The sequence below is a fragment of the Entelurus aequoreus genome, linkage group LG10 (assembly GCF_033978785.1).
Source record: "Entelurus aequoreus isolate RoL-2023_Sb linkage group LG10, RoL_Eaeq_v1.1, whole genome shotgun sequence".
NCBI lineage: Eukaryota > Metazoa > Chordata > Actinopteri > Syngnathiformes > Syngnathidae > Entelurus > Entelurus aequoreus.
In genome coordinates, this window is record NC_084740.1 from 76,313,071 (window position 1) to 76,330,908 (window position 17,838).

A 17,838-nucleotide genomic window follows, 5' to 3' on the forward strand; every position below is an offset into this window, starting at 1 on the left:
GGGTCAGGGATGACGTCAGACTGATGACACAAAAGGAAGTGCAACTGACCTGAAACGAGAGGAGTTACTTTTCAAACTAAAACATGCAATTCACAAGACAGAAGAAACCAAGACAAGACATCCCTCACCGCGGTGTGACAGTAATAAGCATGCCAGGCCACTAGTTGGCAGTCTCACTTACTTTACTAAACATTTGGTGTAAGTTGTATATGTAACTGTTTGAGAAAAAAACCTGAAAAAAATTTGGATGATGTATTTTCAGGTACTCGTTTATTTACATTATGAGTTTAAAACAATTTTACACACTTTTTTTTTTAGCTCAACACACAAGTGTTACTTGCACAACACTGTAGACCCAAGACAAGTATGCATATAAGTCTGCGTCCTGATTATATTTTCAGGCACTATGCGCCAACTCCGATCTGACTCCCGTTTGCCACCCGCTTTGAACCCGTCACTCACCTGTCCCGAGCTAATTCCGCACGGTGTCAGGCGCGGAATTGAATTCCGGGAACGGGAGAGGTCTCACCGCCAGTCAGTCCGCCTTGATGTCTTGCTGGTCTTTCTGGGGGCGCCCTCCTCCCCGCGTGTTTTGCGTGTCACTTCAACGCTTGGGGAACATGCTGAAAATTCCTGGTGGGGATAGAGTGGCATGGTGGGCTATCTTCGGCGCTGGGGGGCGGGGGGGAGCAAATCTCCAGTGACATCCTCTTTTTTACCCTCCAAGCTTCAAAGAGAGACTGAGAGAGGTGTATTGTTCAGGAGTACGACGTCAGAGGACATTCTGTTCGTGTCAGAGTGACAACCTCATGCCGGTGCACACCTTTTTTTTTCGTTTTTGAAAGTAAGCAAGGGACCCGGGGTAGAAGATGACCCTCTCTGAAAAATATCGTATTTTCCGGACTTAAAATCCTTTCATTTTCTCAAAACTCGACAGTGCGCCTTAAAACCTAATGTACGGAATAATTCTGGTTGTGCTTACCGACCTCAAAGCAATTTTATTTGGTACATGGTGTAATGATAAGTGTGACCAGTAGATGGCAGTCATACATAAGAGATACATGTAGACTGCAATATGATGGCAGTAAACAACACCAAAACTTTAAATGTTCCATTGAGAATATAGAACATGACACACGGCACTCAAAAATCTGTCAAAATGTTTTTAGTACGACTTCGCTAAGCTATGAAGCCGCACCGCTTGAAGGATTGTCGGCGCATTAAAGGCCTACTGAAATGATTTTTTTTTATTTAAACGGGAACAGCAGATCCATTCTATGTGTCATACTTGATCATTTCGCGATATTGCCATATTTTTGCTGAAAGGATTTAGTAGAGAAAATCGACGATAAAGTTCGCAACTTTTGCTCGCTGATAAAAAAAAGCCTTGCCTGTACCGGAAGTAGCGTGACGTCACAGGAGGTAATATTCCTCACAATTTTCCTTTGTTTACAATGGAGCGAGAGAGATTCGGAGCGACAAAGCGATGATTACCCCATTAATTTTGAGCGAGGATGAAAGATTCGTGGATGAGGAACGTTAGAGTGAAGAACTAGAGGCAGTGCAGGACGTATCTTTTTTTCGGTCCGACCGTAACTTAGGTACAAGCTGGCTCATTGGATTCCACACTCTCTCCTTTTCCTATTGTGGATCACGGATTTGTATTTTAAACCACCTCGGATACTATATCCTCTTGAAAATGAGAGTCGAGCACGCGAAATGGACATTTAAAGTGACTTTTATCTCCAAGACAATACATCGGTGACACACTTAGCTACTGAGCTAACGTGATAGCATCGTTCTCAAATGCAAATAGAAACAAAATACCGTAATTTCCGGACTATAAGCCGCTACTTTTTCCCCTCGTTCTGCACGAATGCTGTTTGCCATGTCAAAGATGTGAAAGTTTGATTGAATGATTGAAAGATTTATAGTTAATAAATGGGACGCTTTGCGTTCCCAAACAGTCATCTCTGTCCCGACAATCCCCTCCGTGGTAGCAGGAACCCCTATATACTACGGTAATTACACATCAAAACCCTGCGGCTTATAGTCGGGTGCGGCTTATATATGGAGCAATCTGTATTTTCCCCTAAATTTAGCTGGTGCGGCTTATAGTCAGGTGCGGCTTATAGTCCGGAAATTACGGTACATAAATCCCTGACTGGAAGGATAGACAGAAGATCAACAATACTATTAAACCATGTACATGTAACTACACGGTTAATAATTCTCAGCCTGGTAAAGCTTAACAATGCTGTTGTTAACGACGCTAAGGCTAACTTAGCAACTTAGCAACCGGACCTCACAGAGCTATGATAAAAACATTAGCGCTCCACCTACGCCAGCCAGCCCTCATCTGCTCATCAACAGCCGTGCTCACCTGCGTTCCAGCGATCGACGGCGCGACGAAGGACTTCATCCGTGGGTTTGGCGGCTAGCATCGGCTAGGCGTCTGCTATCAGGGTAAGTAGTCCTTGTTGTGTTGCTACAGCCACATACAACGTTCTTCTTTGCAGCCTCCATTGTTCATTAAACAAATTGCAAAAGATTCACCAACACAGATGTCCAGAATACTGTGGGATTTTGTCGAAGAAAACAGAGCTCTGTGTATTGTGTCCAAACACTTCCGTGGACCTCGCGACGTCACGCGCGTACGTCATCCTCCAAAGGCGTTTTGAACCGGAAGTTCCCCGGGAAATTTAAAATGTCACTTTATAAGTTAACCCCGCCGTATTGGCATGTTTTGCAATGTTAAGATTTCATCATTGATATATAAACTATCAGACTGCGTGGTCGCTAGTAGTGGCTTTCAGTAGGCCTTTAAACATACGAGCAGAGGTGGGTAGAGTAGCCAGAAATTGTACTCAAGTAAGAGTACTGTTACTTTAGAGATGTATTACTCAAGTAAAAGTAAGGAGTAGTCACCCAAATATTTACTTGAGTAAAAGTAAAAAGTATGTTGTGAAAAAACTACTCAAGTAACCTGAGCACAAACAAAACAATTGGACTTTCCCTTGTCAGCCATGCTTCCTACCTAGGACCCAGCCGACCGGTCACTAGCGGACACCTTTTCGGGGGGCGAGCAGGTGTCAAGAGTGCAAGATTTACCCCCCCCCCCCTGCAAATATTTTTTTATAGACTGCTCACCGCTTACTCCGCCTGCAGGCATCCTAATTGACAGCTCTCATTACTGCCCTATATTCCCCTTCCGACACCTGCCCGTCACTCTCCACCTGTCTGTCCCAGGAACGGGGCGGGGGTTCGCCGACAAGCGGCCCCGTTGTAAACAAACCAGCGTGATGTTATATCGCCGAACTGCAAATGAGAGCGGGGAGCGGACGCGGTGCGATGCGTGCGAGCTTGGCAGGTGTGTGGATGCTAACACACAAAAAAGGTGGCGGTGCGGAATCTTAAGTAGCTTGTGCAAAGTGTGTGTTTGCCAGGGAGGCTCCAGATGATGATGATGATGATGAGTGGGCTCATTATGGCAACAGCAGCGGCGCTACACACCGGGTATCGCATAATCAAAGCCTGGGGGTACGTATTAATTATCCTTTTGAATAGTGATGAAATTTTAAAAAGCTCCCTCCTTAAGGCTCACATCACAGCGAGATGAAACAAAAGCGGCGGTGCGCCCGGGCCCACATGTGTTTTTACATCTGTTCAGGATATTTCAATTTGATGCTCCACCAGCCGAGCCGGCGAGATTAAAGGATAATAACGTGTCATCCCAGCGCCGCCGCCATATCTCCTTGCCATAGCGGAGTAGCGGGAGAGGCGGGAGGAGCTTTGCCAGCCGTCACCGGCGAAGTCGGTGCAGTCAAGGGGGGGGGGCACACCCTCAAACCCCACCCTTCACTGCTTGGTTGTACCGAGATTTGCTTGAAAGAAATATTTATGAGCTGATTGTCCCTTTTTTTCCTCCTCGTTGTCTTTAATGAACACGCTTACAGATTGTTTCGCCATCTATAATTTAAAGGGGAGGGGCTACCTCTGGTTTCTCTTGATGCTGAGTGGCATTGGATGGACAACAATCTGTCAGGCATTCATTCAACACACATGAAGAAACATTAAGAAAACGGCAACAATGTATTTTGTAAACAAATATAAAATGTCATCCTTTCCAAATACAAAGCCCGTTTCCATTTGAGTTGGGAAATGGTGTTCGATGTAAATATAAACGGAATACAATGATTTGCAAATCCTTTTCAACCCATATTCATTTGAATGCACTACAAAGACAACATATTTGATGTTCAAACTCATAAACTTGTTTGTTTTTTTTGCAAATAATAATTAACTTACTATTTCATGGCTGCAACACGTGCCAAAGTAGTTGGGAAAGGGCATGTTCACCACTGTGTTACATGGCCTTTCCTTTTAACAACACTCAATAAACGATTGGGAACTGAGGAAACTAATTGTTAGTCACTAAGTGTTTATTTAGCTGCTGTGCAACAATTTTTTCGAGAATTTTGGAAATAAACGGAAGGTGGGACACCGGCCGGTAGTTTACCATGAGATCAGGATCGAGGTTAGGTCTTTTGAGCAGAGGATGAATAACCGCTTTTTTGAATGGGGAACAGTGCCGGAGGAAAGTGATAAGTTTATAATATTTAACACTGATGGACCTAATAATACAAACAGTTCCTTGATAAGTTTCCCAGGAAGTGGGTCAAGTAAACATGTTGTTTGTTTTATCCCACTTACACGCTAATGTTATTTCATCAAAAATAGACAGACTAATTTGGAGGGCGGTATCCGTCGTATATACAGTCGTATTTGTGTTAATAGAACCCAGTTGTAGCTGGGATTGGTTGTCTTTAATCTCCTTTCTAATGAGTTCAATTTTCTTATTAAAGAAATTCATAAAGTCATCTGCCGAGTGGGTGGAGCTACTGGGAGGAGTCCCTTGTTGGGTTAGCGATGCTACTGTACTAAACAGAAATTTAGGATCGTTTTTGTTGAGGCGGATGAGATTTGAGTAGTATTTAGCTTTAGCTAAGGTAAGCATGCGTTTATAAGTTATTAAACTATCACTCCATGCTTGATGGAAAACCTCAAGTTTAGTCGCGCGGCATTTGCGTTCCAGCTTTCTACATGATAATTTATGAGCTCTAATTTCTTCTGTAAACCATGGGGTGCACCTTTTAGGGGCCCTTTTTTGCTTTAGCGGTGCTATACTATCAATAATTTCGCGCAAGGCATTGTCAAAGTTGTTAGTGAGGTTATCAATAGAGCCCACATAATTTGGGAATGGTGCCATTACCGAAGGCAGTAGGTCAGCAAGAGTCATCGTTGTGGCAGCATTGATGTTGCGGCCGCTATAGCAGTTATTATTATTATTAGCTTGATGACAATGAGTCAAAACTTATGTATATATATTTCCGAATTGGTTCAACCGCCACCCGCCCGAATCTATTTAAAATCTATTTTTTTCGTCATTCATCCACCCGACCCGCGGAGTCCGCGGGTGTGTCCGCCAGTGGCGTGCAGTCACTAGAGGCAGGGGAGGCGGGGCCTCACCTGCCATCATGGAAAGAAAAAAAATGTAAAAAGAAAAAAAAAAAAATTAAATTGTTATATGTGTCCAGTGATTATACTAAAGTTATTTTCCATTTAACTTCACCAGTTTTAGATTATTTGTATTTTTATTTTCACATTTGCAGTTCAAATACTGAGAAGAGACGGTGCGGTGATCAGCAGCCAGTTGAGGCACGTCACTGATTTGTGCCTCAACATGGATTGTGCACAATGACTCGGCTAACTGCTGAGCTGCTGTGCAGTGAGACTGTATTGCTATATGAATTATATCAGCTAACTAAACTATGGTATAGTTTAGTTAGCTGAGGTATATAATGTACAGTGTATTTTGTCAACAACTGTATGTGTGTAACGTATTTCTTGTGCTGAGCATTCATAAATCTGCTGCAAAAGACGTACTGGTTGAGGCTCGCAGTAATCCGGCCTCCTGGTGGTAGAGGGCGGTAGTGATCCCAGAGATCATTCCTCGGCCGCAGAAGAAAAAAAAAAAAAAAAAAGTTTGCAAGCGATTGTTTATTTCCTCTCGCCTGGACTTTTATTAAAAACATGGAGGATTACATATGTAAAATAAAACAGTTTTCTAAACTGGACTTTCAATCGAAGCAGGAGGTAATAATTAAAGGTACACCAACGCCGGAGCTAAAAGGTTTGCGTTTGACTTCGGGACAGAAGACCCGTTCTTTTCAAACGGTGTAGTACACACGCAAAGGCTGTCCAGCAAGAAAGGTAAGACCATAATAATGTTTTTTTAATTAAATGTGCTTTTTTGTGTGCTACAGTTGTGTAAAGAATGCTGGTATGAGCTTTTAAACATAACCCGTTAACTGCTGCCAATCACATGGTGAATAAGATACTATTTAGGGTTCATATGTTTGTAAATCTGACTGTGATGATGCAGTCGTGCCTCACCAGACATTAACCTCACCGCACGCCGCTGGTGTCCGCAGACCGCACATCTCTACTGACTATGTCAAAATCTCCCCAAACGTGTTTACAGTTGTGTTTTTGCCATTGTTTTGTTCTTAAAGGCCTACTGAAAGCCACTACTAGCGACCACGCAGTCTGATAGTTTATATATCAATGATGAAATCTTAACATTGCAACACATGCCAATACGGCCGGGTTAACTTATAAAGTGCAATTTTAAATTTCCCGGGGAACTTCCGGTTCAAAACGCCTTTGGAGGATGACGTATGCGCGTGACGTAGCCAGTTTAACAGAGGTATGGCTTCCCCATTGAAGCCCATACGAAATAGCTCTGTTTTCATGTCATTATTCCACAGTATTCTGGACATCTGTGTTGGTGAATCTGTTGCAATTTGTTCATTGCATTATGGAGAAAGAAGCTGAGCAAGCAAAGAAGAAAGTCGGTGCGAAGCGGAGTATTTTGCGAGGGAAGTCAGCAACACAACACAGTCGGTGTTTCATTGTTTACATTCTCGAAAGATGCAGTCGAGATCGAAGAACTCGGACAACAGAGACTCTTACCAGGAGGACTTTGACTTCGTTAACAGACGCAGACGCGATACAGTGAGTACGCTTCCAAACATTTGATCGCTTGCTATAACTAGCTCGAGCTAGTAGCTAGGAGCTAGCATAACAAACACCTAGGTGTTTGTTATGCGGGATTAATTTGTGGCATATTAAATATAAGCCTGGTTGTGTTGTGGCTAATAGAGTATATATATGTCTTGTTTTTATTTACTGTTGTAGTCATTCCCAGCTGAATATCAGGTCCCACCCGCACGCTTCCAAACATTTGATTGCCCGTACGTGCGTGTCATGTACGTAACTTTGGTTAAATATATAAGCTTTATGAACCTTGGGTTAGGTGAACGGTTCTTTGGGCTGAGTGAGTGTGTGTGTTGTGCAGGTGTTTGAATTGTATTGGCTGGTTATATATACGGGATCCCGTCCATATTACCCGCTCGAGCTATAACTAGCTCGAGCTAGTAGCTAGGAGCTAGCATAACAAACACCTAGGTGTTTTTATGTGGGATTAATTTGTGGCATATTAAATATAAGCCTGGTTGTGTTGTGGCTAATAGAGTATATATATGTCTTGTGTTTATTTACTGTTGTAGTCATTCCCAGCTGAATATCAGGTCCCACCCGCCTCTCACAGCATCTTCCCTATCTGAATCGCTTCCACTGCCCTCGAGTCCTTCACTCTCACTTTCCTCATCCACAAATCTTTCATCCTCGCTCAAATTAATGGGGAAATCGTCGCTTTCTCGGTCCGAATCTCTCTCACTTCCTGCGGCCATCATTGTAAACAATAGGGAACTTTGCGTATATGTTCAACTGACTACGTCACGCTACTTCCGGTAGGGGCAAGCCTTTTTTTTATCAGATACCAAAAGTTGCGATCTTTATCGTCGTTGTTCTATACTAAATCCTTTCAGCAAAAATATGGCAATATCGCGAAATGATCAAGTATGACACATAGTATACCGTATTTCCTTGAATTGGCGCAGGGAATATAGTATTCGCACGTCTAGAATTACTGCCGGGTCAAACTCGTTTCTCAAAATAATTAACGCATGCTTGGCCTTATTGCCGGTTCATTATTAACGCCGGATCAAATTCGTTTTGCAAAATATTAATTTTATTATCGCATGTCTATAATTTTCGCCGGGTCAAACTCGTTTCGCAAAATATTTAGCATATGTCTAGAACTTCCGCCGGGTCAAATTCGTTACGTCACGAGTGACGCTTTACCTGTCCTCATTTTCAAAAAGGAGGAAGCTGCTTTCAGTAGTTTGCAATCGCACAAAGGAAAAAAGATAAAGAGTTATTCAGTAGGATTTAAGGTCCAAGCTATTGAATACCGGTACAGTATGCTAAAAAGAACAGTAAGCAGCTATGTTTTATTAATATACCGTAGCTGCGTGTGTCAAATACGGTATGAGTCATTAAATGACTCCCGCCTCCTGGTGGTAGAGGGCGCTAGTGATCCTTCTTGCGACTTCCGGTACTGCAGAAGAAGTGACGACACGCAGCAACAGATTTTATTTTTTTTCCTCTGGCCTGAACGTTTAACATGGAGGATTACATACCGGTATCTGAAATAAAACAGTTTTCTAAACTGGACTTTCAATGGAAGCAGGAGGTAATAATTAAAGGAATATCTCCATCGAGACAGAGAGACTTTTAAAACTGAAGAAAGAAAATAAGGAAGACTTCTATAAACAAGTTATCGATGCTTTTGGTCAGAAGGAGCTGCAAATGGACTCCATTTATAAGTACAGGTAAGACCATAATAACGTTTTTTTTAATTAAATGTGCTTTTCATGATGGTACGCTTACATCACACTCAAAGCGCACGCCTAAATTTACCGCATTCCTTTTGGTAAACGCCGGAGTGAGAAGAGGTTTTAAAATAATTAGCGCATGCACGGCCATCCCGCAGGCTTCCGGTAAACGCCGGAGTGACAGGAGGTTTTAAATTAATTAGCGCCCCTGCGGCTATTCAAGGAAATACGGTAGATCTGCTTTAAATTAAAAAAATGTCATTTCAGTAGGCCTTTAAGGCTGCAATGCGTTGAATGTAAACGCCATACTTTTGCCTAAAGACTTCCCGTCTCGGAGCCGAGCAGGTGAGGTCACAGCCAATCGTTGCTGATGACAGCGAGTGCGCGAGAACCCGAAAGGAAAGTTATTATTTACAAAGCCGCGCCTCCAAACCCATCAGCCTCAAAGTTTGCCTCCACTTGATCGGCGTCAACAACAAGTTCTACACTAGCTGTCAACTATTTCACTTCTGCCTCGGCATCGCTCTCTCTCTCTCTCTCCTTTTTTTATTTTATTTTTTTACACGCGCCTCGTGTAAACACAAGCGCCTGCACAAAAGACACACACACCGCGACGAAAACCGCCCACGTGTAACGCGCGCCTCAATTTCCTCCAGCGCGGGATGCTGGGAAAGCTGTCAGGCGCTCACAAAGAGAAGGAGCACACTTATTTATTTCTCCGAGTTCACAGTAATTACAGACATTACGGCGGCGACGTCTCTTTGTGCCATCAGGTGTCAAGGTGCGCGCGGAGGAGGCGGCCAGGAAAACGCGTTCCCTCGTCTGATCTCTAATCAAATTAAATAGGCGAGCGCTTTCCTGTCACATGACGGCGGGAAGTGACTGACAGAATTATGTACCTCGCAGTCTCACCTTTGACCTCGTCTGCCTCTCCGCCTTTTCTCACATTTGCTTTAAAATGAATGAGATTCTAACAACTGAAAACTAGTGCAATTGACCGTGCATTGAAAATGAATGTAGACTGACCAATGACCTAAGCCGTGTTGTTTGTATTGATTGACCCACAACGTAGTCAACCAATCACAGGTGCTGTCTGAAATGACTGACACGAAGAGTGACTCAGAACCGACCAATGACCATTGCTGCATGACCGACACACAGATTGACCAATGCAGACTTGTTTACCTGTGTGGTTTTTAAGGACTTACATGTCGACTGACCTATAAAGTCCAACATATTTGACCGACCATTGGTGTTGCGTGTAATGATTGATCTACAGACCATACTTGCCAACCCTCCCGAATTTTCCGGGAGACTCTCCCGATTTTCAGCCGGAGCTGGAGGCCACGCCCCCTCCAAGCCTTTTTTCACGTCCGCTTTCCCACGATATAAACAGCGTGCCCGCCCAATCACGTTATTCCACACGAGGCGTCCGGCATACCGCCGATGAGCACGGCGCAGATGGAGAAGATCTTCTCGGCGTCCGTGTCGGCGCACACGTTGCCAAAGCCGACGCTGGTCAGGCTGCGGAGGGTGAAGGAGAGGGCGGCGATGTACGAGCTGCGCACCGACGGGCCGCCGACCGTGTTGTTGACGTAGGGCAGTGGTCGCCAACGTTTTTGTAGCTGCGGACCGGTCAACGCTTGAAAATGTGTCCCACGGACCGGGGGAGGGGGAGGGGGGGTGAAATTTAAAAAAAAAAAAAAAAACTTTTTTTTTTTTTTTTTTTCATAAATAAATACAATCATGTGTGCTTACGGACTGTATCCCTGCAGACTGTATTGATCTATATTGATATATAATGTATATATTGTGTTTTTTATGTTGATTTAATAAAAAAATAAAAAATATTTTTTTCTTTTTATTTATTTATTTATTTTTCTTTTTTTTTTTAATTCCTTGTACGGCCCGGTACCAATACCGGTCCGCGGCCCGGTGGTTGGGGACCACTGACGTAGGGCATCTGCAGGCGTTTGCCCAGCTCATGGAGCCATCCACGGGAGGACAACAGGGTGACAAGAACTAAATCATACAAACTAGAGATAAATTGTATTATTATGTTTATCTTACCTAAAAATAAATATATTCATTAATTTAAAAAAAAACAACAACAACTAAATAAATTTTTACTATATTATGCTAAAGACATCAAAATTAACTGTATTTTTATTTGTATTTTTTCTGACTCCTTATTACATCCAGCCATAGAATTATACATTATATTTGAAAAAATTAATTTTAAATGATCATAATAATTCATTTAAAATGACCATATTTAATTATTAAAATAATTGCTTGTTTATCAACAACTTTAGCATTTTATTCATTACATTTTCAAGCTCTCAGAAGCCAACTTATGTTATATTCCTTAAGATTTATTTATGCAAGTTTGAAGTATCAATGATCTAAACACAGTTTTCTTTGCATATTTTCAGGATGTAGATATATATATATATATACATATATATATATATATATATATATATATATATATATATATATATATATATATATATATATATATATATATATATATACATACATACAGTATATATATATATATATATATATATATATATATATATATATATATATACTGTATATATATATATATATATATATATATATATATATATATATATATATATATATATACTGTATATATATATATATATATATATATATAAATATATATATATATATATATATATATATATATAAATATATATATATATATATATATATATATATATATATATATATATATATATATATATACAGTATATATATATATATATATGTATATATATATATATATATATATATATATATATATATATATATATATATATATATATATATATATATATATATATATATATATACAATATATATATTTATATATATATATATATATATATATATATATATATATATATATATATATATATATATATATATATATATATATATATTGGGCTGACCAACGAAGAGTGAACATGTCATGATATGACAGTTGGACTGACCAATGAAGAGTGAACATGTCATGATATGACAGTTGGACTGACCAATGAAGAGTGAACATGTCATGATATGACAGTTGGACTGACCAATGAAGAGTGAACATGTCATGATATGACAGTTGGACTGACCAATGAAGAGTGAACATGTCATGATATGACAGTTGGACTGAGCAATGAAGAGTGAACATGTCATGATATGACAGTTGGACTGACCAATGAAGAGTGAACATGTCATGATATGACGGTTTGACTGACCAATGAAGAGTGAACATGTCGTAATATGACGGTTGGACTGACCAATGAAGAGTGACCATGTCGTAATATGACAGTTGGACTGACCAATGAAGAGTGACCATGTCGTAATATGACAGTTGGACTGACCAATGAAGAGTGACCATGTCGTAATATGACAGTTGGACTGACCAATGAAGAGTGACCATGTCGTAATATGACAGTTGGACTGACCAATGAAGAGTGACCATGTCGTAATATGACAGTTGGACTTACCAATGAAGAGTGACCATGTCGTAATATGACAGTTGGACTGACCAATGAAGAGTGAACATGTCGTAATATGACAGTTGAACTGACCAATGCAGAGTAAACATGTCATTATATGACAGTTGGACTGACCAATGAAGAGTGAACATGTCATAATATGACAGTTGGACTGACCAATGAAGAGTGACCATGTCATAATCTGACAGTTGGACTGGCCAATGAAGAGTGACCATGTCATAATATGACAGTTGGACTGATGGACTGACCAATGAAGAGTGAACATGTCATTATAGGGCAGTTGGACTGACCAATGAAGAGTGACCATGTCATAATATGACAGTTGGACTGACCAATGAAGAGTGAACATGTCATAATATGACAGTTGGACTGACCAATGAAGAGTGAACGTGTCATGATATGAGAGTTGAACTGACCAATGAAGAGTGAACATGTCATGATATGACAGTTGGACTGAGCAATGAAGAGTGAACATGCCATAATATGACAGTTGAACTGACCAATGAAGAGTGAACATGTCATTATATGACAGTTGGACTTACCAATGAAGAATGAACCTGTCATAATATGACAGTTGGACTGACCAATGAAGAGTGAACATGTCATAATATGACAGTTGGACTGACCAATGAAGAGTGAACATGTCATGATATGACAGTTGGACTTACCAATGAAGAATGAGCCTGTCATAATATGACAGTTTGACTGACCAATGAAGCGTGAACATGTCATAATATGACAGTTGAACTGACCAATGAAGAATGAATGACACAACCGACCAGTTATTGGTTTTGTATGTAATGACTGACCTCTAGACTGGCCAATGACTATGTGGAGTCTCTAAATTCGGAATCTGTTGAAGAGGGCGGGGCCTGAAAAACCTTGGCGGAGGTATCGCACACTCATTTTCTCCCCAAACGAGCGCCATTGAAGGAATGTGCTTCCATGTTGCCGGCTATTTGGCAAAGATAAACACGTGCCTCGCATCGTCTTCTCTTTGAGTGTAAATAATTCAACAGCGCGAGGAAAGAAGCGAGGCCTCCGCAGAGTTCACATCCACTTTTTTTCTTCCCACCCGCGCCCGCCGCCGGCAAGCATTTTTGGGAGACGAGAGGAGCGCCAGCAGGTGCAGCAGACTCCGCCTCCGACAAAAGACGGCGCACTTTGGAAGTAAAGCAGACAAAAGCGTCGGGGGGACATGCGGCGGCGGCGGCGGCGGCGGCGGCCAGGCCTTCTCGTGCGGAGCGTTGGACGGCGGCTATCTGGCGCACGCGTGACCGCAGGCCTCTGCCATAATGAACGCCAGTAAAACGCATCAATAAATAAAGCATCCCCCCCCCCCCCCCCCCCCCCCCGCCCGCTGTAGATAGCGAGAGAGCGGCGTTGGCAAACACTTAAGACGAACAATCCACCTGAGACCGAGGAGGCAGCCTTTTCCCCGCCATCCATAATTAAGCAGGGAAAGTGTAAAGATGTAATTGCTACGTGTTGATTATCTTGATTACCATTATTAAAGAGCTTCTTAAAGATACATGACTCTCAGCCATGTTTAGAGCGCCTCACTTATTCATCAGGCAGCTGTTTGCTCTGCTCACGACTGCACTGCAAGCGTACAGTGGCGTGTCACTTTACTGTACGCCGAGAAAGAAGACCACATTTCAACTCCAGTAGACACAAAACAGGAGCCTAGAAAACTGTAGTTTGGATCGGCACCTTCATGGATAACACGTGTTGGGATTTGATCAGTAAAACTGTTTAATTATGCATTGAGAAATGTACAAATCTTGGATTTGCACTGAAATCTAAATATTAATATTACAACATCTAATATTTATTTAAAGTGATTTAAAAAGATAGGATAGGAAAAGCATGCATTTTTCGGACTATAAGTCGCAGTTTTTTTCATAGTTTGGCCGGGGGTGCGACTTATACTCAGGAGCGACTTATGTGTGAAATGATGAACACATTAGCGTAAAATATGAAATAATATTATTTATCTCATTCACGTAAGAGACTAGACGTATAAGATTTCATGGGATTTAGCGATTAGGAGTGACAGATTGTTTGGTAAACGTATAGCATGTTCTATATGTTATAGTTATTTGAATGACTCTTACCATAATATGTTACGTTAACATACCAGGCACCTTCTCAGTTGGTTATTTATGCCTCATATAACGTACACTTATTCAGCCTGTTGTTCACTATTCTTTATTTATTTTCAATTGCCTTTCAAATGTCTATTCTTGGTGTTGGCTTTTATCAAATACATTTCCCCAAAAATGCGACTTATACTCCAGTGCGACTTATATATGTTTTTTTCATTTTTTATTATTGTTGCGTTTGACCAGCGTTCCTCCAATGGGGAATTCAAATTGCTAGTCTCTCCCAGATTCTTTTTATGGCAATAAGCTGATGTTTATATTCAATCACCAGGCAGTAGTTGGTATTTTGTGGTTTATTCTCCAAGCTTAGAGGACAAACGTGAGACCAACCCAGTACACAAGGGTTCCCTCGCCCAGTCTAGATCGGTCTACCAAAACCCCGGAACTCCTGTGTACTTCCCTCTGTCCCTTGCCCCCCACCCTCCTTTGTTTAGACTACTTCTTGTGTTATCTCTACTCTCTGCATTCCACTGCTAGAAGACCGACACCTTACTTTGCAGACTAGCCATGGAAGGAAGAAGACTAGCTATTTTGTAATACGATTATGGAGGGAAAGAAGTAACACTTAAATATGGATATGGTTCTGAACTGGTTCCAACATTATGCATTTTCGGCCGGTGCGACTTATACTCCGGAGCGACTTATACTCCGAAAAATACAGTAATTATTTATAATAATGTTTTGTGTCGCTGGAGTGAGTGCTGGCATCCTTTTCTGCAATATCATAAAAAACTTAAAAATTCATGGGAAAAAAATCATTAAAAATATAATGTTTTTTTTTATTTTTAATTGTATTTATTTATTTTTATTTAAAAAAAAAAAAAATATATATATATATATATATATATATATATATATATATATATATATATATATATATATATATATATATATAATGTTTGAAAATGCCATTAAAAATGGCGTTAACACTTTAGTATGGGGAACATATTCACCATTAATTAGTTGCTTATTAAAGTAACTAAGACTTAATTTAGAGTTATTTGGACACTAGGGGAACATATAAGGGTGAGGGTTACTAATAAGCAAGAATTCTGAAGTTATTGAGGGAAGACTCTTAGTTAATGGCTTACTGGTTGTATAATAAGGCCATGCCGAATAAGGTATTAATAAGTACTTAATAATGACTAATTAAGAGCCAAAATGTTACTCATTTGCATGTTAATAAGCAACTAATTAATGGTGAATATGTTCCTCATACTAAAGTGTTACCAAAATGGCATTCTGTTTTTTAAAGACGTTATATTATCAAAAGCCTTTCATTTCATTAAATAATGGCAAACAGTAAATATGCTATAAAATGTAAGAACTATTGGGAATTAAAAAGAAATATATTGGTTCAAATTAAAACATGTAAATTACATTTCATGTTTTAATTAATCAATGGCTAATTTTAAAAAAAAAATAAAATAAAAAAAATAAAATAAAATAAATAAATATATATATATATATATATATATATATATATATATATATATATATATATATATATATATATATATATATATATATATATATATATATATATATATATATATATATATATATATATATATTTAAGTATTTGGATTTCATGTACAGTATGTAAAATGTCATTATTTTATTAGTTGTTCACTATTCTTTATTTATTTTAAATTGCCTTTCAAATGTCTATTCTTGGTGTTGGCTTTTATCAAATACATTTCCCCCCAAAAATGCGACTTATACTCCAGTGCGACTTATATATGATTTTTTCCTTCTTTATTATGCATTTTCGGCCCGTGCGACTTATACTCCGGCGCGACTTATAGTCCAAAAAATGCGGTATGTCCAAATGTTATTTTTTGTGCGAAAGGCAAGACATCATGTATTTATTTATTTATCCTATATTTGACCAAAATGTATTTTCTTTCTTTATGTTAAAATAGGCTGAGCAGCTGTGTAATTCTGCTTTTTGACAGCAGTGGTGGAAATAACTTGGCGCAAAAATCAATTTAAAAAAATTAATGAATTAAACAAATTATATTATAAAATTGTAGAAAAATGTTGTGTTATATTTGCATGTTTTTCTATTTGTATTTTAATAGTCATTCCATGTTTATTTTATACTGCTGTTGTGTATGAAAAAGCATGTATCTCCAAATTTTGCGAGGTTGTCGTTTTGATCCAAAATGCAACAATGAAAATATTTAAAAATACATCCCACTGTGTTTATTCACGGGGATTTAACAGGATAAGAAGTGAAAAGCAATGCATACATGCAAAAAATAATTTAAAAGAAGTTTAAAATAAATGAATAAAAAAAATGATAGTATAAAATTGTGGGGAAAAAAATTATTATATCTACATATTTTTCTACTTATATTTTAAAAATCATTCAATGTTTATTTATAGCATTGTTGTTTTTTTAATAGTGTAAAGCATGTAGAAAACATGTCTCTCCAAATTTTGTGAGGTTGTCGTTTTGATCCAAAATGCAGCAACAAAAATACTTTAAAATACATACTACTGTGTTTAATGTTCATTCACGGGGATTTAACAGGATAAAGGAGTGAAAAGCAATAATTACATGCAAAAAATCATTTAAAACAAGTTTAAAATAAATGAATAAGACAAAATATAGTATAAAATTGTGGGGGGAAAATTATTATATCTACATATTTTTCTAATTATATTTTAAAAATCATTCGATGTTTATTTATAGCATTGTTGTTTTTTTAATAGTGTAAAGCATGTAGAAAGCATGTCTCTACAAATTTTGTGAGGTTGTCGTTTTGATCCAAAATGCAGCAACAAAAATACTTTAAAATACATACTACTGTGTTTAATGTTCATTTATGGGGATTTAACAGGATAAAGGAGTGAAAAGCAATAATTAGATGCAAAAAATAATTTAAAACAAGTTTAAAATAAATGAATAAAACAAATTATAGTATAAAATTGTGGGGAAAAATGTATTACATATACATATTTTTTTACTTATATTTTAAAAATCATTCAATGTTTATTTATAACATTGTTGTTTTTTTTAATAGTGTAAAGCATGTAGAAAGCATGTCTCTCCAAATGTTGTTAGGTTGTCATTTTGATCCAAAATGCAGCAACAAAAATACTTTAAAATTAATATTACAACATCTAATATTTATTTACGGTGATTTAAATCTATGACCAAGTTTTATTTAGTTTTTGTGCAAAAGGCAAGAAAAGAATACATTTATTTATTTATCCACTAGTTGACCAAAATGTACTTTCTTTCTTCATGCAGTTAAAGAAAAGGTTGAGTAGTTGTGTAATCCTGCTTTTTAACAGCAGTGGTGGAGGTAATTACATGCA

General features: G+C 38.8%; 1 protein-coding gene across 1 annotated transcript in view; it reads right to left on the minus strand.

Annotated features, from left to right (window-relative positions):
• Window positions 1-282: 282 nt before the first annotated feature.
• The window catches only part of asmtl (acetylserotonin O-methyltransferase-like), a 66,862-nt gene continuing 49,306 nt past the window's right edge, over window positions 283-17,838 (minus strand). Inside the window, exon 14 of the mRNA XM_062061720.1 lies at window positions 283-633. Within this exon, the coding sequence (XP_061917704.1) occupies window positions 605-633 (29 nt within the window). The 3' untranslated portion in view covers window positions 283-604. The remainder of the gene's footprint in view (window positions 634-17,838) is intronic.